The sequence below is a fragment of the Phoca vitulina genome, unplaced genomic scaffold (genome assembly GCF_004348235.1).
Source record: "Phoca vitulina isolate PV1807 unplaced genomic scaffold, GSC_HSeal_1.0 scaffold20, whole genome shotgun sequence".
NCBI classification, from domain to species: domain Eukaryota; kingdom Metazoa; phylum Chordata; class Mammalia; order Carnivora; family Phocidae; genus Phoca; species Phoca vitulina.
The window spans coordinates 10,790,056-10,816,013 of NW_022589723.1; the positions used below are offsets into that span (position 1 = coordinate 10,790,056).

Genomic DNA, 25,958 nt, shown 5'->3' on the forward strand with positions numbered 1-25,958 from the left:
GCACCTTTTAAAAACAAAACAAAACAAAACAAAACAGTCCCTTGAAAAGATTTTTCTTTGCTGGCCATACAACAGCCAAAAATTTCTATGGAAGATTAATACAAAAATAGCTACCAAAGCTATTTTGGTAGAAGATAGACAAAAATGCTTCCAGACTAATCTAGATTTAGTAAGATTTTTTTCTTTTGTGGATCTCTTTAGTGGTATATAATCTATCTTCACAAATTCTTATCTACTATACAGTGATCAAGAGCAGTGGCTTTAGAATCAGACTGCCTGAGCTCAGTCCTGCCTCTACCACATAATAACTGTTACTCAGGGTATACTATAATAATCACTGTTTGCCATATTTCTGTCATCTGTAAAATGAAGTTAAATAGTGTTTACCTGGTAGGGCTGTGATGATTAAGTGGGCTACTACAAGCAAAGTAGAATCACCTGGCTCAGTAAGGACTTGAAAAATGTTAACTATTGTTCTTGCTACTATTATTATGTCTCCTTTATGTAGTCTGTACCACTCCTCTTAAATTATAGAGGGTTTTTTTTTTTTTTGAGGGAGTGGAGGAATAGGCATATAAATCAATGGAACAGAATTAAGAATCCAGAAAGAGTCCAACACACATACGATCAATTAATTAGGAACAGAGTTACCAAGGCAATTCAGTGCAGAAAGGAGTTTTTCAATAAATGGTGTCAGAACCCTGAGTATGGAGTGGGGGGAGGGGGAGAGGAAAGAACCTTACCTCTCACTACACAAAAAGTAATTCAAAATGGAATATAGACCTAAACTATAAAAGCTAAAATCAAAAACTTCTAAAAGGAAACATAAATCTTTGTGACTTTGAGATAGACAAGATTTCTTGGAGAGAACACAAAAAGCATGAACCATAAAAGGAAAAAAAGTGCTAACTTGGACTTCATCAAAATTAAAAACCTCTACCCTTTCAAAGATATTAAGAAAATGAAAGTCAAGCTTCAGATTGAGAGAAAATATCTTCAATATACATATATATCTGTCAAAGGACCTTGTACCCAAGATATATAACGAACTTTTACAGTTAAATAATAAAGACATCTACTTTTAAAATTAAGCAAAAGATGTGAATAGACACTTTACAAAAGAAGACATATGAATGATCAATAAATACATGAAATGATGCTCAACATCATTAGTCTGTAGGGAAATACAAATTAAAACCACAGAGAGACACTACTACACATCCACTACAGTAGCTAGAATTAAAAAGACTGACACTACCAAGTATTGCCAAGAATGTAGAGTGACTGAAATTGTCATACGTACTGATACTATAAAAGCAGTATAGCCACTATGCCAAACAGTTTGGAGTTTTCTTTAAAAAAAAAAAAATTTATTTGAGAGAGAGCACAAGTGGGGGGTGGGGAGGGGGGCCTGTGGGCAGAGGGGGAGAGAGAATCTTAAGCAGACTCCACATTGAGCTCGGAGCCCGATGTGGGGTTTGATCTCATGACCCTGAGATCACCATCTGAGCCGAAACCAAGTTGGTCGCTTATCTAACTGTACCACCCAGGCACCCCCAGTTTGGAATTTTTTAAAGGGTTCAGCATACACTGAACACAGACCCAGCAGTTCCGCTCCCAGGTAGTTACCCACGAGAAATGAAAAACATATGTCATGCAAAGATTTGTACAGAAATGTTTATAGCATCTGCCTTCATAATAGCCAAAACTTGGAAAGAATTCAGATGTCCCTCAGTAGGTGAGTGGATAAACAACTTGTGATCGATCCATACTATGGAATACTATTCATCAAATAAAAAGGAATAAGCTACAACATTATGCTGAGTGAAAAAAGCTAGAACACAAAACAGTATGTTTTATGTTATGTTTATATGAAATTCTAGAAAAGACTTTAAGAAATCAGATCAATGGTTGGGTAAAGTGGAGAGTTATTCACTACAAAGAAGCCGCTTCATGCAGAATCCTACGAATGTTCTGAATCTAAATTGATTTTTTAACTAAATATTCATATGAAGAGGATTCATTTAAAAAGAATTTTAGTCTGAGCAACATCAGCAAAGCATAAAGCCATTATTTCTGGGGGAAAAAAAGCCCATGTGATCTTTTATAATTATGGAAATGGTTCTATACCCTGCTTGTGGTGACAGTTACAGGTTTCAAAACTCATCAAACTCTTCACTTAAAATAGGTACATTTATTATATGTAAATTACATTTCAGTAAAGTTGATTTTTTTAATGTTTCTCCTAAAATCAGGCTTGAGTTATACTTCAAAAATAAGTGCCATTTCAGAACATTTTCACAAAAGGTTTTGTGGATTTTAAGAACTTTTTCACATTAGAAGATTAATATATTTTTTTAATTGCTGAAACCAGAATTCGTATATCTTTTTTAAATATTTTATTTATTTATTTATTTGAGAGAGAGAGAGAGCCCATGAGAGGGGGGAGGGTCAGAGGGAGAAGCAGACTCCCTGCTGAGCAGGGAGCCCGATGCGGAACTCGATCCAGGGACTCCAGGATCATGACGTGAGCTGAAGGCAGTCGCTTAACCAACTGAGCCACCCCAGGCGCCCCAGAATTCGTATATTTTAAGGTCAGAAAGAAATGCTTTCCTTTATATTAACTTGTCTATTTCAAATAAAGAATCTATGAAATCAAGTGCATGGGCTGATTTGTGATTTTTTTTTTTTTAAATAACTTGTTACCGGTGATCCAAGGTGCTGTGTGGACGGGCGACAACACAGCAGAATGGAGCTACCTGAAAATTTCTATCCCTATGTTACTCACCCTCAGCATTACTGGGATCTCTTTTTGCGGAGGTAAGATGATATCCGCAGGCTTGAAGTGAGAGAAAATAAAAAGCGAGGGTGTTTTTCCGTCAAGCCTGGTCATAAATGCCTGGTCATTTGCGGTTTCAGGCAGGGATAACTGTGGGAACAAGAAAATGAGGAAAGTGAAAGGACGCTTCCAAGCAGTTTGTGTGTCTGAAATGCGGACTTGAAATAAAGTCATCAGAGAGCCCGACTGCTTCTTTCCCTCTTTCTCTGATTCCTCCTTAGATGCTCTTGAGAACTGAGTTTCTCTTCCTGAAACATACCTTTTCTTCTTCAAAGTGAGAAAAATTAAGTACAAAGAATTTAGCAAATCAGAAATCAGCCTTACAGAAAAGCTTTTTACTCAGGAGGTTTAAAATTCTATGACATATTTTAACTTAAAAAAAAGATACGCTCTTGGGAAAGATAAATTTAGTTAAAATATGATTTCCTGATGGGCTGCCTTCCCTAAATCCTAGTAATTCTCTGCAGATGAGAAATCTCAATATGGAGGCTGCTCAGCATGACTAGCTAGTTCCAGTTGTTCCTTGTTTTCGGTAGGAATAGAAGCAAGTTAATGTCAAAAAAAAAAAAAACAGCAAGTTAATGTCACTTTTTGATAGATGTGTTTCTTATGGCATTGGTCCACATACAAGGAATATGTATCCTGCTTAAGGAGTAAGCATGAAATTACACCTAAAGCTCTAATTCTGATTGTTTTTCTTTAGTTCTACAATTTTTATCTTGCTTGAGCTGCTGCTTTCGAAAAGAAATAAAGGGGCGCCTGGGTGGCTCAGTCCGTTAAAAGCATCTGCCTTCAGCTCGGGTCACAGTCCCGGGATCCTGGGATGGAGTCCCACCTCCAGCTCTCTGCTCAGCAGGGAGCCTGCTTCTCTCTCTCCCTCTGCCTACCGCTCCCCCTACTTGTGCTCTCTGTCAAGTAAATAAAATCTTAAAAAAAAAAAAAAGAAAAAATCAATTGTCAACCCCCACCACATGGCTAAACACAGACTTAATGAATCAGGTCATTTTGCAATTTCTGGGTTTGGGAACATACAGAAATGTTGATCTTGTAGTAAAACCTCTGACTTTTTTTTTTAAAAGATTTTATTTATTTATTTATTTATTTATTTTTTAAAGATTTTATTTATTTATTTGAGAGAGAGAATGAGAGAGAGCACATGAGAGGGGGGAGGGTCAGAGGGAGAAGCAGACTCCCTGCCGAGCAGGGAGCCCGATGCGGAACTCGATCCAGGGACTCCAGGATCATGACCTGAGCCGAAGGCAGTCGTTTAACCAACTGAGCCACCCAGGCGCCCCAGAAGATTTTATTTATTTATTTGACAGACACAGCGAGAGAGGGAACACAAGCAGGGGGAGTGGGAGAGGGAGAAGCAGGCTTCCCGCTGAGCAGGGAGCCCGATGTGGGGCTCGATCCCAGGACCCTGGGATCATGACCCGAGCCGAAGGCAGACGCTTAACAGACTGAGCCACCCAGGCACCCCAAAACCTTGGGCCTTTTGATAAGAAAAAGAGGATTCAAAGAGAATATTGTCAGATCCCCAAACAGGCTGAGTTTTGAAATATGTGCTCCCTAATTTCAGGCCACAGTGTTGTCCTGGCACTTTGAGTGCACACACAGCACGTTTGTCCTGGCAGTCTTCAAGCCCTTACCTTACCTGGGTGTAACATTCGTTAGAAGCCCGGTTGCCTCACTCGGCCTCTGTCTGTCTAATCAGCTGATGTAGGCGGCTTCGTCGGGAATCCAGAGGCGGAGCTGCTAGTGCGATGGTACCAGGCTGGAGCCTACCAGCCCTTCTTCCGTGGCCACGCTACCATGAACACCAAGCGGCGGGAACCCTGGCTCTTTGGGGAGGAACACACCCGGCTCATCCGAGAAGCCATCCGGCAGCGGTACACCCTCCTGCCCTATTGGTATTCTCTGTTCTACCGCGCGCATGTGGCTGCTCAGCCCGTCATGAGGTAAACAGGCTTCCCCGGTTGCGGGCCCCAGCAGCCAATCTACACCAGAAAACCCCCGGCCATTGGGGAAGGGGGTAATTACACAATGATTTCAAGAGAAAAGCCATGTGTTTTTAGTCAAATGTCCTTCAGATTACTGAGCACCAACTGTGAGCAGGGTCAAGGAGTTGAGGTCACAGAAAAACCGGACCCCCTGCTATTTTGTGATTCAAGTGTTAATACTTGATAGGAGACAGATTTTTCAAAGAAAAAGGAAGTGACTGTAACTGAATTCGCTACTTAATCCACAAGAATCCTCTCATGAAGAACAATTTATTCCGCCAGTCTTAGGCTGTATCTTACCTTAGAGCTAAACCATTCCAAGTTTGAGGTGAACATTTTTCCCATAGTATAAATTATATTCTGATTCTATTTTAGAGGCAGGATGTGAAAAACCAACTTTCTAGGTTAGAGAATGATACAGAGACACATAATACACCGAGGCTTCCAGATCAGCTGATCCTAAACCTGGCTCAGATAAGAATCACCTGGGGAGCTTTTTAAAACTCTAGATTCCAAGGCCACACCCCCAGACCTACTAGGAATCTCCTTGGGTAGGTCTCAGGATCTAGATTTGTTATAAGTTTCCCTGGTGACTCTAGACATCAGCCACATTGAGACTACTGCTTTGTTACTATTCAGTAGGAAAGTGATATATTTTTACAGAGGCTAGTGAATAAACTAAAAATAAGTTTCTCTTACTTAAAAATATCCTTTACTCATGAGGTTGAAAAAAAAAGTTAGAACCATTAAGTTGATATCCAGCTGCACAGATAATGAAGATTTTATTATCTTCATAAGCCCAAATGCCTCCTAGATAGTTGTGTAAAACAATAATAATAAAAAAAACAAAAACCACACAACAGTTTCTCAACCCTCCAAAAATGTTGCCTGCTTGAAAACAAGTAAAACCAATTCTTTTCATTTAAATAGATAATGATTAAGGATGCATGCATGAAAGGCAGTGACAGCATGAAAACATGGCACAGATTTTATATCATTATAAAATAAGGTTTTACAAACATTTAATTTGTTCCATACTGAATGTGTTAGGCATTTGGACTTGTACAGAGCTCTGATTCTGCCTTCAGAGTAGTATTTAGTACTCAACAATCAGAAGGAAAAATTGTAGGTACCAGAATTCTCAATCTGTCATTGGAACATTTCAGCAAGTAGATAGCTCTTTAACATTAGAAAAAGATACTAATCCTAGCAATTGCTTATAAAATCTTAAATCATGAAAAGAATCTTGGCTCTTTGGCTTTTCCAGTTTCCTTTGAATAGTTATAAAATTGAAAATAAAAGTGATTTAATAGTAATAAAACATCTAATGATGTTGAAATAAGAATTTTTTTTTTCTTTTCCCAGACCTCTGTGGATAGAGTTCCCAGAGGAACTAGACACTTTTGGTGTGGAAGATGAATACATGCTGGGTGAGCATTTCTTGATTAATTATAATTATGATAAATACTGTAATTATGTTTTGTTATATTTCCTAATGTAAGAGCACTAAAAATCAATCCCTAATCTCAAGAAAACCAAAAAAAAAAATTTCTGTCATTAAGATTTTTAGTGTATTAGTGGACTGATAGCTCTCTTCTGTGGTCAGGTAGCACTTCTCATATTGTTAACTTCACATAAACCCATTCTATTTGTGGATGCAATTTGAGATTCTTGTTCTGGATTCACTCCTGAGCCTAATGATACCCCTGTAGGGAATGGAAGTAGAAAACAGTAGACCAGATGGTTACAGTAAGGATTGAGAGAGCTTACTTCATGGGCAAAACAGAGTTATTGGTGGTAGTGGTGGTGGTGGCCTCTTCTTTAACAAGCGTTGACCACCAAATCCAGGATATGGAGGTTTATCATCTTGGGAATAGGACTCAAGAAACCAAGCTCAACAGAGAGTTGCCCAAAAGGTGCATCCTATTTCTAAAAATCAGAAATCCTAAAATGTAAAAAGCCTAGTGCTACCTCTCCACTCATTCTTAGGTCTCAGTTTAAATAGCTACTCCCTTGGAGAACATTTCCCTAACCAGAATTGCTTCTAATAGCTAATTACACCCAACTATAGTCAAAGTCAGTCCCTCTTATTACATAACTTTCATTCCATTTTGTGCTTTTGCCTCTAATTAAATTATAATATCTGTCTATACTGACTGCAAACTCCATGAGGACAGGGACACTGTCTTATTTGCCACTGTATCTCCAGAGCCTAGCATAATACCTGGCACTCAGCCGGAACTCAGTAAATATTTGTACAATTTTAAAGAGTAAATTCTTAAATGGATGAAATTTACATACATGTGGAGCCACAGTCAAAACAAAATTAATAGTCCAGATCGCCTTTAAGAGAATTACAGCCTTCCTAATGATAACTGCCCGTAGATATACTCCTATCCATGCTGATCACACTTCTGGATAACAGTTGTAGGCTCGCTGTTTTCAAAATCAGTAACAGCAGGGAATGACGCACCCGGAGAAATGCGCCGGCTCGTTCAGACTCCCGGCACACTAGCGGCTATGTGCAAATGAGACTGAGAGACCGTGTCAGGGTCCCTCCCTATTATCCTAACAGGCCGTAAGTGGATGAATGATAAGTAAGAATACGGTCACTGGTTTGAGCACCAGACCTCTTTCTAATAATGCGTCTCTCTGATGAATCATTGGTTCAACTAACCAAGGTCTCTACTTTGACCAAGTTCATGGTTGAGTGGTCTCCAAAACCACAGAAGCACTGAAAGGAGAAGGATGTTTTCAGACCTCTTGGAATGATAATTCAACTTTATTTCTTCTCTGTTTTTCAGGAAGTGCTTTATTGGTTCATCCAGTCACAGAACCAAAAGCCAGCACAGTTGATGTGTTTCTGCCAGGATCAAATGATGTAAGAATATATGACAAACAGCCATGTATCTTGCATGTCTCCTATCTCCTCCCTTCATTCTGATGAATTAGCCCCTGTTAGGAAATAGATTTCTGCATCATGCAGTTGTGAAGACAGCCCAAATGCCTGTAGCAACTGAAGATTCTTGCAGGTCATGACCTCAATGGAAGAGTGGGGAGAAATTGATGAATAGGGAGAACACCGAGGAAGGTCAGCATGGTTCTTTACCTTCACACTTGGACTTGTGTAAGTGACTCCTTGTAAACACAAGAAGAAATTTTTAGTCTGCTAAGAGGTATCAGTCGCTGGGGGGAAGCATAAGTAAAAAAGACTTTGCTCTTTGTTTCTGGCTCTATCTAAATTCTAAGTTTTTGGTACCAAAACCTGGTCTCCAGACACTCACCAAAGTGGGTAAAAAGTAACAGTGGTGACTTTCCTTTATGCTCCTCTAGCCTCCCAGCTCTTTTGTTGGTTATTGTCATTGATTATTATCACAGTATAAAATATCATCCTGCACTGCTGGAACCCAGGGCATTGAACCCAGGCAGGGCCCAGGGAAGAGGTAGGATTAGCCCCTGGGCTGCAGAGCAGAGGGCCATGGAGAAGAACAGCAACAGCCTCCAGGGACAGACCAAGGATATATGCAGAGGGGCCAGGAGAAGAGGCAGGGCAGAAACTTGGGGCACCAGACCAGGAAAAGAGGATATGGAACGGGGAGCAAGGAGGAGACAGATCCTGGAGAGAGTCCTTGAGCACTGGAGCATCACCACAGGCTTCTACAGGCAGGGGGAGGAGGCATGAAGGTTACCAAACTGATGTGAGACCTCCATGTCAAGATATTCCTGGACTGACTCTGGAAAACAGTATGGAGGCTCCTCAAAAAGTTAAAAATAGAACTACCCTGTGACCCACCTACTGCACTATTAGGTATTTATCCAAAGGATACAAACATAGTGATTTGAAGGGGCACATGCACCCCGATGTTTATAGTAGCAATGTCCATGATAGCCACACTATGGAAAGAGCCCAGGTGTCCACTGACAGATGAATGGATAAAGAAGATGTGGTATATATATACAATGGAATATTACTCAGCCATCAAAAAATTGAAATCTTGACATTTTCAATGACGTGGATGGAACTATAGTGTATTATGCTAAGCGAGATAAGTCAATCAGAGAAAGACAAATAGCAAATGATTTCACTCATATGTGGAATTTAAGAAATAAAACAGAAGAACATACGGGATGGGGAAAAAAGGGAGAGGGAAGCAAACCATGGGAGACTTAACTACAGAGAACAAACTGAGGGGTCATGGAGGGACGTGGGTGGGGGATGGGCTAGATGGAGGATGGGCTTTAAGGAGGGCACTTGCTGTGATGAGCACTGGGTGTTGTATGTAAGTGGTAAATCACTAAATTCGACCCCTGAAACCAATATTACACTATACATTAACTAAAGTTTAAATTAAAATATATATATATATCTATTCCTGGACTGTCTAGGCAGGTGGTGAGGTCGCTGAGCCCGGCCATGCTCGCTGCTTGGGACTGTCCAGTGCTGGCGTGGCAATACCGTGAAACACCGGTGCCAGTGGTCTCTGTCCATCCAGCTTTGTGTGTTTGCTTGTGCTAGTTTCCTGAGGCCACTGTCACAACTTACCACAAACCTGGTGGCTTAAAACAACACACATGTATCCTCTCCCAGTTCTGGAGGCTTGAAGCCCCAAACCAGGGTGTCGGCAGGCTTGGTTCCTTCTAGCAGTCCTGAGGGAGCATCTCTTCCATGGCTCTGTCCTGGCTTCTGGCGGCCGCCCGCCGTCCTTGTGGTTCCTGGCTCTGCAGCCACGTCACGTCACTCCAATCTACGCCTCCGTCTTCACGCGCCTTCTCTGTGCGTCTGTGTCTCCTCTTCTGTTGCTCTTATGGGTGATGTGATGACATTTAGGACCCACCTGGATAATCCCAGATAATCTTCTAATCTCAAGATCCTTAATTTAATCAAATTTGTTACCATAGAAAGTAATATTCACTCCTTCCCAGTATTAGGAAGTGCATATAACTTTTTGAGGGGCCACTTCAGCCCACTATGCTTGTCTTTATTGATATGACAGTACCCAGGCTTTTCTCCAGAATGTTCATCAATTATGTTCTTTCCTCTTGGTTTCTCAAGTAATTTGTAGTTCTGAAGATGAGGGCTCTTTATAAAGGTTCCCCCACCAAGTAAAAACCTGAGAAAAAGGTTAAATACAACAACAGCTAAATAAATTGTCCTGCCAAGCACTTTACTGAGAGTTTCTCAAGTCGATTTTAACAAAGCAGTAGGCTCCCATTAAGAGGAACTAGCTCCCCTTCTGACGTAGCCACAGATTAATTTTTTAATTAATTTTTTAATTAATAAAAACATTTTATTAATGACCTATCATCATTGCAAGCACACTGCAATGACTGTATAACATATTCCTTCAACACTATTTCCCTGAGTGTTCTGTGATTGTTTCTCTCACTACATCTTCAAAACCCTAGGTAGAGGAGCCAAGCCATTTCTTGCCAGATTTTTACCTCACCAGTTAGCTAGTCCCACATCACACTGTGCAAGGGGGCTACCTACAGTTCCTCGTTGTCACTCTTCCCCATATTTCTAGATGACCCATTCCCTCTATTTGAAGTCTTTGCTCGAATAGCTTTTTCTCAGTGAGGCCTTCTCTGACCACCTAGTTAAGATTACAGACCACTCCCACTGCCCCGGTACTGTCCAGCCCCCCTTCATCCTTCATTTTTCCCACAGAACCCGACACCTTTAACATTCTAGATATTTACTGATATGTTTTGTTGATGATCTTTCTCTCCCATTAGAATGTTAGCTTCTTAAGGGCAGTGATTTTCCTCTGTTATGTTCACTCTCTATCCCCAGCATCTAGAAGGGTACCTGACAGGTAGTAGGCCTTCAGTAAGTACTTGCTGAGGAGCTTGGTGACTGAGCACTAGGTCTGATCTACATAGTACTTTATACCAGTTTTACTCTTCCAAGGCTGGGGACCTTTGTGTATAGCACCAGAGTACACACCCTATACATATACCTCTTACTCTAATTAGTTCTGGAAATGGTAGACAGGTAATCCCAAAATCTTATTTAAGTCCATTTTTTTGTTTTGTTTTATTTTTTACCTTTCACTCCCACTACTCTATCTGAAGCTACTGGAATTTGTCAAAGAAAGCTAAGACAATATCTCCCATAAACACAGACACAGAAATCTTTGACAAAACATTAGCAAATTGGATCCAGCCAAAGATAATACAGAGACAAGGTGGGGTTGATCCTGTTGAATTGAGAGTTCACTGGAGCTGACGATGGTCAGGCCACAGCCCTCTCACCTTCACTGCGGGACAGGGCAGCTCTAGAAAGAATGTGGTAATCCCAGGAGGTGACCTTGTGAAATAGACTGTGGCTGCCAGAAATCATACTGGGCTAAAAAAGAGAAAAAGAGGTTTTTGTTTCCATGCTGCTGCTGGTGGTGGTGATGTCTTAAGGATTTGTCCTATCAAATTACTCTGTAGGACCTTCTTGGTACTTCAGCATCTAAACCGCCTTGACCAGGATCCCAGATAAGAATTTGAACCTTGTCCCTGAATTGTACTCTGCTAAAAAATGATACTATAGTAGCGATCCAAGTTTCCATTTGTCTTTCTCCTGGGTCTGTGTCCTTCTCTGACACTTCCCTTTTCTCCTGCCTCATTTGTAATTTATTTGCTCACAGTGTGCTTTTCTTCCTTGTTACTGCTTTTCCTTTCTTCCATCATCTTTTTTACTATAAACACATTAAGTTTATAAGACAACCAGACTATAAAATCCATGAGGGCAGGAACTCTGTCTTTCTGTTCACTCATGCGTGCCCAGCAGTGCTGGGCATGTGATAGGTTGTTGGGTAAATAACTTGGATGGATGGATGGACAAATGAATGGCCTTTTAGTGAACTTAATCCATCACAGTACTAGGTTAGTCCTTTTGGGGTCTTCTTAAAAACATATGTTCTTGCTAACTTCGACTTAAGATTTTTTTTTAAATTATACTTATTTTAGCATTCCGGTTACTTGAAATCCAGATAAATGAATGCTTTACTGAATAATGAGATTGTGAGCAGACTTGCTCATATACTCTTTTTCATTAGGGTCTGTTCCTTTCCAGGTCTGGTATGACTATAAAACATTTGCTCATTGGGAAGGGGCACGTACTGTGAAGATCCCGGTAGCCTTAGACACCGTAAGTCATTTTCAGGCTGTTATTTTTACCTGTTGTGTTATATCCGTCTGCTTGGGCTGCCACCATAAAATACCACAGACAGGGTGGCTTAACCAACAGAAGTTTATTTTCTCACAGTTCTAGATGTCCCAGATGAAGGTGCCAACAATTCACTTCCTAGTGAGGACTCTCTTCCTGACATGTAGGCAGCCACCTTCTGGCTGTGTCCTCACGTGGCAGAGGGAGAGAGTGAGCTCTCTTAATGTCTCTTCTTATAGACACTAATCCTATCAGTTAAGGCCCCACTTTCTGACCTCATTTAACCTTAATTACCTCTTTCAAGGCCCTGTCTCCAAATACAGTCACATTGGTGGTTGGGGCTTCAACATATGAATTTTGGGGGGACACATTCAGTCCATACCATATGCCTACATAGAAAGAACCAAGGGCATTAGTGTTCTAATTAAAAACATTTAAGTGTACACCTTAAATGGGTGAGTTGTATGGCATGTGAATTACACCAATAAAGCCGTGAAAACGTGAGATAAAAGTATCCACATATAGCCTGATTTCACAGTATGAAGCATCAAGGACAAACAGCTCTTCCCCATATATTTCCATTTGTACGCCTAAGAAAAATAATAACTCTGAAAACAGAGTAAAAATGGCGGTCACCACACACACCATACAGAATGTCCTCCTACAGGACCAAGTCACAAAACATGAGTTTTCAGTTGTAATCCTGGCCCTCTAGGCCCAAGGGAAGGCTGTCAGTTACGATGGTAGAGTCAAGGGGGCCCATCCAGACTGAACTTGTGAAGGGAAGTTTGCTCTTGCTGCTAAATCACAACCACTACTGCAGACCCTAAGTAGTGTTAGGATTAATACAGATATATTGACGTTATTTTTTAAAGCTGTTATCAGTAGTATGAACTCCATAATGAAACGATTTCAGATGTCAACTTTCAGATCTAAAAGAGACCTTAACATTCATCTACTCCAATCCCTCGTGCTTACAGGTGAAGAAACTGAGTTCAGAGAAGTTAAATTACTTGTCCGGGGCTGTGGCTAGATTGTGGCAGAACTGAGATAAGACCCCAGGTCAGCCGCACTCCCACTTCAGAGCCCATTCTTTACTAACTTACTACCTCGGTCTTTGGGGAAAAAAGAAAAGAAGAAGTGATTGGTTGATGAGGGGGAGATAAATGTGCTTTACTTCTTGCTGCCAACTGTGAGTCAGAGGGTGGACATCTTTACTCCACCGTCACTCCCAACTTCACTTATATTCTTGTACTTTTTCCCTCTTGTACTCAGAGCGAAGTACAAGCCCCCGTATGATCCAAAGAGCTTCCTTACAGAGGATTGTATGGGGACGCAGGAAATTTCCTGGGCTTTCCTTGCTGGGAATGCCATTCCAGAACCATAGGTATGGGCCATGCTTATAACCCTGTGGTTAGAGTCACTTCAGGTGTCTTTGGTGGCCTCTACAACAGAAGTTTCACAAATTTACTCTCAGAATTGAGTCCGTCACCCTGGTGATTCAGGGAAGCAGGGAGCAGGAAGAGTGTAGACTCTAGTAAGGACAGAGTCATCTCCCTGAAACCAAGAAACCATAATATTTTATATGCACACATACATACATGTGGGCCTACTTACACAGGCACAAAAACTCACTCCTTAGCAGGGCCCTAGAAATAAACACGTGTATTATTTGGCAAGAAAATTAAAAATACAAAATAGGAACTACTGATAGGATAGGCAGAATAGATAACAAATTGATGAAGGGTGAGAAGTTTCCCTGATAATTAAAAAATGGACCACTTTTTAGTCTTGGAACTCTTTTCCTTTTAATGCCATGGCTTCCATATTTTCCATCTGTGTGCTCACAAATTTCTTTCACCTTTGAGTCTATACTTGTAAAGAATGGGAGTCTTGTATAATGAAATATTTTTAGATTCTACATTGAAATTGCTTTCTATGAATACTCCTTCCCTGAGCATATTGTTCTGTTATAGATACCGGTATTTCAGCGAGGTGGAAGTATAATACCAATAAAGACGACTATAGGAAAATCCACAGGCTACATGACTGATTCCCCATATGGACTCCGGGTGGCTCTAAGCACTAAGGTATTTGGAAAATGTTACCTTTACACATCTCATTCGTTACTACTTTATCTCTTTACAGAAGTAGTGGCCTTTTGAGTATGTGACACTATGTAAAAATGATAAGCCCCAGTGATGGGATGGGTGCTTCTGATGTTTTTCTAGAAATCAAAGTTTTGTATCACTTCTGAATCATTGTCCAGCTTACCTGGCTTTTCTGGAATTGTTCTGAAGAGAACTCTAAGAACTAGAAATGATAAAAATTTCCTCCGGGGCACTGTGACCCTTGGTGCTCTGCAGCTTGGCATTGATTACTACTGGACTAACTGACCATTGGGCCTAGTCAGCCTGCCACATGGATTAGCCCTAAAACTCAGTCTCCTATAAAAAGGTGCCTATATCTATGCAACATTTCAGGAACACCAGCCCCACACAATGACTCTGTTCTCATCAGATGGCTCAAACAACTAAGATCTGGGGTAAAGCTCAGAAGGATCCAGAATTTGTATGTCCTTTTTATAAGATTTTTTTTTTTTAAAGATTTTATTTATTCATTTGAGACACAGAGATACAGAGAGAGAGAGAGCATGAGCAGGGAGAGAGGCAAAGGGAGAGGGAGAAGCAGGCTCCCCACTGAGCAGGGAGCCTGATGCGGGGCTCGATCCCAGGACCCTGGGATCATGACCTGAGCCGAAGGCAGACACTTAACCATCTGAGCCACCCAGGCACCCCTTTAGAAGATCTTTTGAGCCAAATGAAACCTATAGCAGACTCCTTTCCTGTCCATTTGCCCACCTATAGTACCAACACAAACTCTTCCTCTTCTACAGGACTGAACACAAATTCATACTCTTATGCAAATATAAAATAATTAAGCTTGCTTTCCCATCTGTTTCACTTAGACATTCTTATTGGGCCAAATTACGAGCCTCAGACCACAGAATAAATACAAGAGACTCAAGATCCATAGCACATCAAGCATTGTCAATGAACAGTAAACGGCCATTGGTGTGCTGTGACTTTGTTTGACATGCCAGAGGGGTCCTCCTACTGAAAGGAAATAGGAGCTAGATGCTATCCTGTAAGTGGAGGGCTTCTAAAGATAGCTAATCTCATCCATTATATACTAAATTTTTTTAGCTTTAGTTTCATTCTGTGAACTTTTTTCAAAGAAGCCACCTATGCCACTGACCATATTTTGTAGTTTAAATTTTTTTCAACAAGATCTAACTCTTTGAGCTCCTCTTACGTGACTTCCTTATTCATATTATTTCACTAATGGGTATTGAATGTATATATTTATATGACTACATTGTACAGCTTGAATATTAAGTTTTTGTTTAATAAAATTCTTCACAAATTTTTTACTTCCTTTAGGGGGTGACATGCTTTTCCTAGTAAGCTATTATATAAGCACATTCTCTATCTATGTTTCTATGTTTCACTCTCCAGGATTCTGCCATGGGTGAATTCTATCTCGACGACGGCCATTCATTCCAATACCTCCACCAGAAGCAATTCTTGCACAGGAAGTTTTCATTCTTGTCAGGTGTTTTGATCAACAGGTAAAAAGCTGTGTGCTTTCTTAAATATGTGATCCTCAAAAACACAGCTAATATTTTAAGGTACTACTTAAATTATTGATGGTCATTTATGGAGTATTTTTTTCAGCTTCACTAAATAATTGACAAGCACAATTCTAACGTATTTAAAGTGTACAACATGGTGAGTCACTACATGTATATACTGTAAAAGGATTCCCACATCAAGTTAATTAACTCATGCATCACCTCACATATTTACTTTTTGTGTGTGTGTGAGAACACTTAAGTTCTACTCTGTTGGCAAATTTCAGTTATACAATATAGTATTGTCAACTGTGGTCACCATCTTATACATTAGATACTCAGACCTTATTCATCTTATAACAGAAAGTTTGTACCCTTTTACCAGCCTCTCCCTATTTCCATTTGCAAATACAAACAATTTTATTTCTTCCTTTCCAATTTAGATGCCTTTTATTTCTTTTTCTTGCCTAATTGCTCTAAGATGTCCAGTACTATGTTAAACAAAAATGGTGAGAAGTGTGCATCCTTTTCTTGTTTCTGATCTTGATTCAGCTTTTCCCCATTGAGTATGTTAGCTATGGGCTTGTCACAGACAGCTTTTATTAAGTTGTGGTACATTCTTTCTTTTTCTTTTTTTTTTTTTCTTTTTTTTTTGAGAGAGAGAGAGCAGGAGCATGGGAGTGGGAAGGGGCAGAGGGAGAGGGAGAGAGAGAATCTTAAGTGGGCTCCACACGCAGCATGGAGCCCGATATGGGACTCCATCTCACGACCCCGAGATCATGACCTGAGCCAAAATCAAGAGTTGGACACTTTACCCACTGAGCCATCCAGGTGCCCTGAGGTACATTCTTTCTATACCCAGTTTTTTGAGTTTTTATCATGAAAGGATGTTGAATTTTGTCAAATGCTTTTCCTATACCTACTGAAATAATCATATTATTTTTATCCTTTTTTGTTAAGGTAATGTGTCACATTTATTGATTTGCCTATGTTGATGCATCTCTGTATCCCAGAAATAAATCCCACTTGATCATGGTGTGTGGTCCTTTGTTGAGGAATTCTACATCTGTGTTCCTCAAGAATATTGGCCTGTAATTTTCTTTTCTTGTACTGTCCTTGCTAGCTTTAGTATCAGGATAATGCCCTCATAAAATGAATTTGGAAGTGTTCCATTTTTTGGAAGAATTTGAAAAGGATTGATATTCTTTAAATGTTTGATAGAATTCAACAGTGAAGCCATCTGGTCCTGGACTTTTCTTTGTTGGCAGTTTTTTGTTTACAGATTCAGTATCCTTACTAGTAATTGGTCTGTTCAGATTTTCTGTTTCTTCATGATTCAGTATTGGTAGGTTGTATGTTCTAGGAATTTATCCATTTCTTCTATTTTATCCAATATATTATTAGCGTGTAATTGTCATAGTAGTTTCCTATGATCCTTAGTATTTCTGAGGTATCAAATATAACATCTCCTCTTTCATTTCTAATTTTATTTATTTAAATTCTAGTATAGTAAACATACAGTGATACGTTTCTGATTTTATTTGAGTCCTCTCTCTTTTTTTGTTGGTGAGTCTAGCTAAAGATTTGTCTATTCTGTTTATTTTTTTTTAAACTAGCTCTTAGTTTCATTGATCTTTCCTACTGATCTTTTTAGCCTCTGTTCCATTTATTTTCACTCTGATCTTTGTTATTTCCTTCCTCCTACTAACTTTGGGCTTAGTTTGTTCTTCATTTTATAGTTCCTCGAGGTGTAAAGGTAGATTGTTTAAGATTTTTCTTTTTCTTAATATAGGCACTTATTGCTATAAACTCCCCCCTTAGAATTCCTTTCGCTGCATCCTGTAAGTTTTGGTATATTATATTTCCATTTTAATCTAAGATATTTTATTTACCTTTTAATTTTTTGTTTGACCCATTGGTTATTTAGGGGCATGTTATTTAATCTCCATATATTTGTGAATTTTCCAGTTTTCTTCTTGTAATTGATATCTACTCACCTACCATTATGGTCATAAAAGATGCTTAATATAATTTCAGTCTTTTTAAATTTGGTAAGACTTGTTTTTCGTCTAACGTATGGTCTGTCCTGGAGAAAGTTCCATGTGTGCTTGAGAATGATATGTATTTTTCTGCTGTTGAATGGAATGTTCTCTATATATCTATTAAGTTTATCTGGTCTAACATGTAGTTTAAGTTCACATTTTCCTTACTGATTTTCTGTCTGGATGATCTATCCATTGTTGAAAATGGGGTATGTAAGTCCTCGGCTATTACTGTGTTGCCATCTATTTCAACCTTCAGATCTGCTAATATTTGCTTTATATATTTAGGTGCTCTAATACTGGGTGCATAAATACTTACAAATGTTATATAACCTCTTAGTGAATTGACCCATTATATAACTATCTTTGTTGTCTCTTATTACAGTTTCTGGCATAAAGTCTGTTTTGTCTGATATAAATATTAGCTACCCCTGCTATTTTTTGGTCTCCATTTGCATGGAATATCATTTTCCATCCCTTCACTTTCAGTCTGTATGTGTCCTTAAAGCTGAAGTGGGTCTCTTATAGGCAGCATATAGTTGGGTCTTGACTTTTTAACCATTCAGCAACTCTGTCTCTATTGATTGGAGGATTTAGTTCAAGTTACTTAAAGTAATTATTGATAGGTGATTTGGGGTCCCATACCTCAGGTGGGGGCCTTAACACTGGGGCAGTAGGAGTGTGGTCCAAACCTTTCACTCTTCAGGGAGAAGTTGGGAGTTCCCCTCCTAATTGTATGGCACTGTCCCCAGGGTGGTGGTCACGGTGAGCGTGTTTCAGCCTTTCCTACCTGATTTGATGTGGCTATTTCCTCAGTCACCTGATGTATAAGAGTCACTCAGCTAGTTTCTGTATCTCTAAGAGGGAATTGCTCCACAGCTTTACATTTGGTGCATCTGTGGGAGGAAGGAAATTCAGGGGCCTCTTATGTTGCCATCTTGGTCTGGAGTTTCTCTGAAGTATTTTTCAATCCCTCTGTGAACCTTCCTTCCTTATTGTCTCCATCTTCCTGTTCTTCACTCTCTAAAAAATAAAAAATTCAGTTTAAGTTCTGATTAATCCCATTTATCTGCCCATTCAGCAATTCATTAAGTATCCGATTTCTTAAAATCTGATTGCAATGTCCAAGTCACATTTGAGACTTCAGTGTCCTTAGGTGATTTCTCTCCAAATGGCTTGTTAAATGGATTCTGGTTTGTCTACTGGTTAGGCAGTCCTCGGCACAGGGAATCATCGTTTCCATCTCTTCATCCTAGAACATGATAACCATATGGTTCATGCCTCCATAGGGAAAGATGGGAGGGGAACTCCCAAGGCTAGGATGTTGACCTAATAACCAGTCCAAACCCCTATTCCTCTCATTTTCCTAATACCATTTTTATCTATTCCAGTTGTGCCGACAAAAGAGGTCATTATCCCAGCAAGTGTGTGGTGGAGCAGATCTTTGTCCTAGGCCTCAAGAAGCAGCCATCTTCTGTGACCACCCGTTCATCTGGTGAGAAAACAGGTCATTTGTTTTTGTAAACATGGAAGTATCTGCAGCAAAGAAATGATTAGTCCTAAAACTGATGTAGCATGCTTAGCCAAGTGGACCCTGCACTTTCTGATGGAGGTCAAATATACTGGTATCTAGGGGGAGCAAGGCCATCCTGCTTCTCCTCATCAACTGGGCTTTCTGTGAACTGTAAGCTGTTGATATTTTTCTAAGGGAAATTATTTGGGGCTTGAAATAATATTGTAGCTTCTCTGAATGTATTTTTGACTGTAGATGTCTGAAGCCCCAGAGAATCCTACCCATGTTTATGGAGTTATTTAAAGAGCTATATCCTTTCTTATCTACTGAATTTCTTGGATAAATCACTTTGTTCCTTACAATTTCCTTTCAACCAATCTTGCATTCAAAATGATGGAGTGTTTAATGTTTAAAAAATTCATGGACATTCATGGGTAAAAGTGATATTAAATTGGATTCTCCCAGGTGGGGTATCAGGTTTTATGATCGAGTCAGAAATATTTTAGATTCAAAGGAAAGATTTTTCTCTCCTAGATATTCATCAAATTTTTCCTGTCTTGATATTTAGATGGTAAAGATGAGCCTGTGGCTTTTACATATTGTGCCCAAATGTCCACCCTGCGGCTGGAAAAGCTGTCGCTGAACATCGGCGCTGACTGGGAGGTCCACGTCCGATGATGGTGCAGTGTACCCGGGGCAAGTGTGGGAAGCAGCCTGCACCTTTCAGCCTTGCCCTTGGCCTCTTCTAAGATCTGTGCTGCTTGCTAATTGACTTCTCTGGCTAAAAAGTATCCATTGATCAGCAGCTTACTAATGAGAATAGACTTCAGGTTTTACATTTTGAGAGGTACTAGTCATACTCTCTGTGTCAAACACCACTTCTTCTCCTAGATGCAAGGAGCCCTGCGACATTTATAGAGTTCATTAATCTTCCACTGCTTATTGGACCGTGGTGCTGTGGTAAACGCTGTGGCCCAATGAGTAGCTTCTCCTTGAGCATAGCTGCATGGGTTTGTTTGGTGGTGGTTGTTGTTTTTGTTGTTTTAAGGAAACTCTACCCCAAATGGGGGCTTGAACTCACAACCTTGAGATCAAGAGTCGCATGCTCTACCAACTGAGCCAGCCAGGCGCCCCTGGATGGGTCTGTTTATGTGAGATTTGGGCCAAGCGCACCTTGTGTGGCCCATTTGTGGAAGCTTGCCTCAGGCCACGCAGCAGAGTCAGGCCGGCTACAGCAGCTGAGTTACTCGAGGCCTGTCTCCAAGTGGACAGCAGCCTCTGGTACCCGCCCCCCCCCCCCAGTTACCTTTCACCCACTTAGACTTGGGCAAAACAACCCTTTTCTGCTTGTACTGCATACACCGCAGCAACAGAGAGTTACTCACCCCTAAAGACTGACTCGGAAGCAAAAGAGAATTCTTCTCCCTGTCATACTTTTTGGGCTTCAAAGTTCCTAATTAATCTTCTTAAAATCCTAATTTATCTTAATTGTTTTTATTAAATACTGTTTACTAGCCACAGAATATTTGTAACATGAGTAAGCTATAGCTTATAATTAATAATAAAATGAATATCCATTTCCCCACTCCTGATCTTCAGAAATAGAACACAGGGCTGGGAGGAGGGTGAGGTAAGCGTACTTGCCTTGAGCAAAAAATTTAAGGGGATACAAAAAAAATGCAATCATCAAAATAAATATTTTAATGCAGTATTTTTTAAAAATCAAAATTAATGCAAAAAATAATAACAAAATATCAAAATTTTAAATAAAGACAGGATCGGTGTTACTGAGGTTTCCTTTTCCCTCAGGCTCCGATATGGCTTGGCATGGGCTAGAACATTCCAACAGCCCAGTCCCTCAGGAGCCGCCAGGGACCGCCCGCGGCTGGCCGCAGCATCTGTGGGGCGGCCCTGAGTCCTCGGCGCTCCTACACCAGTGCGCGTTTTCACGTGTCCTTCACCCAGCAGCTTGCCAACTGCCACTTCTGTGCCTTGTGGTCCCTGGGCCGCCGTACCCACCCCCTTCCCCCCCAGTGCAAACCTTACCATCCCTTCAGGCCCCACCCAAATGCCGCTGTTCCACTACGCCTTTCTAACTACCCTAACGACCCTGAGCCCCTGTACCCGTGAGCAGTGATTTTGCCCATCTCTGAAATGTTGCTGCACTTACAATGTGTGTTCTACTTCGCATTCTCAGGGGTGGTCCCTTAACGTTTCAGTCTTGTCTGTCTTGTTCCCTGGCTAGAGTGCATGTTCCTTAAGAGCACGTTACATTTGTCTTCTGTTGGCCAGAGCAGCGTTATCCTTGGCTTTCACCAACTATTGGGTACAAGTGGTTAACTGATGGATTTGGTTGATTAAAAAATGAGAATTGGGGCGCCTGGGTGGCTCAGCCGTTGAGCGTCTGCCTTCGGCTCAGGTCATGATCCCAGGGTCCTGGGATCGAGCCCCACATCGGGCTCCCTGCTGGGCGGGAAGCTTGCTTCTCCCTCTCCCCCTCCTCCTGCTTGTGTTCCTGCTCTCGCTAATTCTCTCTCTGTCAAATAAATAAAATCTTTAAAAAAAAAAAAGAATTGAATGTATTTGTTTCTGATTTACTTTTCTGACAGGACTCTTCCCTCTAGACGTAGTAGACATTGTGCATTTCCTCGTGGACACGTTTCATTATATCAGTTGAGATTTGGGCTTTGCACCGTTTGTCGGCTCATACAAACATTTGCAGATTCTGTGCTATTTCTGTAAGTTGTGCAATTCAGGAGAAGGGAGGAAGGTGACATTAGCTGAAGCAGTATTTCCCAGCTTCAGACTTACCTTAGCAACCTACAGTAAGAAACTGAAAATGGGGTGCTTTTACCTAATATAAGTGATGGCTTTTAATAGCATTTAAAGTTGAATAATTAAGACCTATCTTTAGATGAACATCTATTGCATTTATTCTTCCATGTGAAGTATTTTGGGGGGAAGGAATGAATAAGAACTAGTAAATTGTGGGAAACTGCTCTACCTTGACCCAGAATGATACTGAAACGTTCACCTAGAGACATTGAGTGGAGAGAAATATAGTCTGGGTGTTAACTGTTCTCTGCCCTTTACTGCTTCTCCCCCTCCCCCACCCCCTGTTCCTGCAGCTGTGCCCAGAGCGCTGTGTGGGGGTGAGTTGACCTGCAGGTGTTCGATTACCTTGTTGTGGCTAATTCTTGACATGTTACTCAGGAAACTGGATTTCATGTAAGAATTAGAATAATTTCCACAGGGATTGAAACAAAGCTCTCAAATGCATGATGTGTCTCTACTTAAGGCTTAAATGCCAAGGAATGAGTTGACAAATTAGTTTAAAATCAGAAACTGCCCAACAGAAAAACAGGCAAAGGTAATTCGTAAAATAAAGTAAAACAGACAAAACAAGCATGAAGGGTGCTCAGCCTCATTAATAATCAAAGAAATGATTTTTTTTTTTTTTTTTTTGCCTGACTGGCCAAGATGAAAAAGAGTGAAAATGTCCAGTGCTGATGTTGGTGTGGGGACAAGTCATTCTCGTGCATCACTGGTGGAGTTATAAATAAGTATAACCTCTCGGGATGAGTATCTGGCAATAGTGTCAAAACTTTAAATCTGTATACTCTAACCCAGCAATTCTACTTCAGATAAATCAGATAAATTGCTCAGAGCTACTAATTGCAGTGTGATTTACACTGTGGAAAACTAGGAATAAGCTGTGTTCTCTAACAGGGGGCTGGTTAAATATAGCCCTTTCATACAGCAGAATACTATACAATTATTAAAATAACAATCTGTATGTACATCAACATAGAAGAAACATTTTTGTTATATGTTTGAGTGATTTCACTTATGTAAAAGTTATAAACTGAAATCGAGGGACATCCTATACTCTTCAAAATGTAAAGGCCATGAAAAACAGGTCTGAGGAAATGTTCTAGATTGAAGAGGGCACAAAAGAGACATGACAACAAATGTGTGTGTGATCCTGGGCTGGAATCTGGGCCTAAAAGGGCATGATTGGGACAGTTGGCAAAATTTGAATGGGATCTTTTGATTACACGGTAATATTCCTAATTTTGAGGGTTATACTATAATTATATAGAAGAATTTCCTTGCTTTTAGGAAATACATACTAAGGTATTAAAGGGTAGTGAGTCATCATATCTCTAACATATTCTCAAATGGCTCAGAAAATGTATGTATGTATGAGAAGGAGACAAAACAGAAAAAGGCAAAATGAGTTTAAATGTTATAATTGAAGAAATTGGGTGAAGGATATATAGGAACTCTTTATGCTGTATTTTCCACTTTCCTATGTTTTTTTTGTTGTTGTTTTGTTTTTTTTTTATGAGAGAGAGAGAGAGAGCACATGAGAGGGGGGAGTGTCGGAGAAGCAGGCTCCCTGCCGAGCAGGGAGCCCGATGCGGGACTCGATCCAGGGACTCCAGGATCATGACCTGAGCCGAAGGCAGTCGCTTAACCAACTGAGCCACCCAGGCGCCCCACTTTCCTATGTTTTAAACTATTAAAAAAAAAAAGTTGAGCCGTATCTCTATAATATCTAACAGCTTTAAACTGTTTGCTTTCTAGTATTGTAAAAGCTTATAAGCTGTGGCATATAAAATAGGATGAAACCAAGTTAATAAAAGAACATACCTGGATTCAAATGCTGCAGACCACTTCAGAATGTTCCTCAGATCAGCTCTTCTTCACCTGAGAAGCGCTGGGCCACGTCAAGTCCTCTACTTCAGGGACACAAATCCCATCCTCTTGTTGGCTAGGACACAAAGCGGAGTTACTCAGATCTGAGGGCTGAAAGCCATCAGCAGAAGGGAGGAGAGGGAAGGAACAAAAGCTGGGAAGCAATGTGCTTTGTCTTGCAGAACCAGCAGCTTGCCAAGGAGACTCTCCAGCCAGGTGGTTCACCAGATGGCCTCTTATGTGAGCCAGTTTAGGCTGGTTTGGAGCTGAGGACCTGCCAAAGAAGCCCCCTTGAGTTGTCCTAAAGTTAACTTTAGCTCATTATAATACTAAGATCTCCTCCCATGGGCTGAGTTTTCTGCCATTTTTGAACATACAATGTATGCACTAGCATGTTGACATGCTAGGCATGCTCAGTTGAACCAAAGTGCCTAAGCATAGAATATCTCTAAGTTTCTTAATGTATATACAAGTTCCCTGCTCCTGCCCCCCAATACAGAGTTAAAGCTTCTTGTACTAACCCCACAGGAAGACAGTACTTTGAGAGCTATCTTCCCGTCCTTACTTGTAACAAGTAATAAAAAGGTCTTTGTTTTCAACTTACTTGGGTTGTGTTCAATTTAATGCACACCAAACGGCAAAGCTCTTGAGTTCAGTCGTACTCTGAGCACCAGGCCAGCAGCCCCTGGCCTTACACACCCACACTGTGGCAGCACTTTGTTGTTCCTTCACCACAGAGGTCTTACCTGACGGCAGCAGCTGACCAGAGAGCCTTCAGGAGGGCTCACACTAAGAAACAGAATACACGTGGGGCGCCTGGGTGGCTCAGTCGTTAAGGGTCTGCCTTCGGCTCAGGTCATGATCCCAGGGTCCTGGGATCGAGCCCCGCATCGGGCTCCCTGCTCCGTGGGAGGCCCGCTTCTCCCACTCCCACTCCCCCTGCTTGTGTTCCCTCTCTCACTGTCTCTCTGTCAAATAAATAAAATCTTAAAAAAAAAAAAAAGAAATAGAATACATGTTTACATGTTGATGGGGGCATTTATTTTAGGGCAGATGACCTGTATAGGGACCAGAGAAAGTCCTTCATGCATTTGGCAGGCCGGCTTGGTCACCGTCCTTCTCTCCCCAGATCTGAGTTATCCAGAAGATCCTGCCTGTGGTAAATCTGAGGTGGTCGGTTCCTCACAGAAGTGATCCCAAGATTTGGCTCCAGTTTGACTAGGTACCAAGACATTGTCTGTCCAAGGAGGCTGATTGTACTTGAGACTGACCTGTAGGACTAACTATGTTCCGGGCACAGCTCACTTCAGAATAGGTGAACTTCCATGTGTCAACACGACCAGGGCCAATCCCAGATCAGGCCATTCTCCTAAAGGCTCCCTAGAGGAGAAAGCAGTCTGTCACCAAGAGTTTGTCTTAAAGTTGTGCTGAGCCCTGTATCCTGGTTAACTAAAACCAGTGAATCTGGGGGTGCCCGGGTGACTCAGTCTGTTAAATGTCTGCCTTCGGCTCAGGTCCTGATCTCCAGGTGCTGGGATCAGCCTGCTCAGACTCCCTGCTCAGCAGGGAGTCTGCTTCTCTCTCTCTGCCTCTCCCCTTCGCTCCTGCATGTGTGTTCTCGCTCTCTCTCTCTCTCAAATGAATAAATAAAAACCTTAAAGAAAAAAACATGAATCCGATCACCATAGCCATAGAGAAAATCGCAATTTTGGAGTTTGGTCTGTGGGCAGGGTTCTTTCACTTTTTCACACCTCTTTCAGTATCGGGGTATCATAATCATAGGCAGCAGAAACACAGTCAAAACACATAAATATCTGGAGCTTAATGGTTTTTCATGCATAACTGACCATCCTACCCAAGAGCCTTCTGGGAAATGGAATTCCTATGACAACATCAACCTTTTCACTCTGCTTTTAAGATTTCCACCTACCAAACCTCCTGAATGCCTTGTGTAAATCCCAGGGGCAGCACCCTAGACTAAAATAACCTCTAGGCCCAGGACATAGAAAGCCACTAGCAACTCCACTGGAAACAGATTACCATATTAACCACAGACAATGGAAGCCATAT

General features: G+C 40.9%; 1 protein-coding gene and 1 long non-coding RNA gene across 6 annotated transcripts in view; one reads left to right on the plus strand and one right to left on the minus strand.

Annotated features, from left to right (window-relative positions):
- The window catches only part of GANC (glucosidase alpha, neutral C), a 71,100-nt gene extending 49,491 nt beyond the window's left edge, over nucleotides 1-21,609 (plus strand). For 3 of the 4 annotated variants that reach the window (XM_032417881.1, XM_032417880.1, XM_032417882.1), the window contains exons 17-25: nucleotides 2,719-2,820; nucleotides 4,554-4,797; nucleotides 6,205-6,269; nucleotides 7,644-7,720; nucleotides 11,906-11,980; nucleotides 13,975-14,088; nucleotides 15,517-15,629; nucleotides 19,066-19,169; nucleotides 19,756-21,609. In XM_032417881.1, coding sequence (XP_032273772.1) covers nucleotides 2,719-2,820; nucleotides 4,554-4,797; nucleotides 6,205-6,269; nucleotides 7,644-7,720; nucleotides 11,906-11,980; nucleotides 13,975-14,088; nucleotides 15,517-15,629; nucleotides 19,066-19,169; nucleotides 19,756-19,865 — 1,004 coding nt within the window. In that variant the 3' untranslated portion in view covers nucleotides 19,866-21,609. The remainder of the gene's footprint in view (nucleotides 1-2,718; nucleotides 2,821-4,553; nucleotides 4,798-6,204; nucleotides 6,270-7,643; nucleotides 7,721-11,905; nucleotides 11,981-13,974; nucleotides 14,089-15,516; nucleotides 15,630-19,065; nucleotides 19,170-19,755) is intronic. The other variant, XM_032417883.1, reaches the window with a different exon arrangement.
- Nucleotides 2,832-25,283, minus strand: LOC116640712. 2 transcript variants are annotated; one of them, XR_004301047.1, is made up of 4 exons: nucleotides 25,160-25,283; nucleotides 23,844-23,964; nucleotides 18,465-18,697; nucleotides 2,832-2,929 (listed from the first exon to the last, which is right to left on the minus strand). It is a non-coding gene; the product is annotated as an uncharacterized LOC116640712 (long non-coding RNA). The 2 variants fall into 2 exon arrangements; XR_004301046.1 differs by lacking the exon at nucleotides 2,832-2,929 and having other exon boundaries at nucleotides 17,560-18,697.
- Nucleotides 25,284-25,958: the final 675 nt, after the last annotated feature.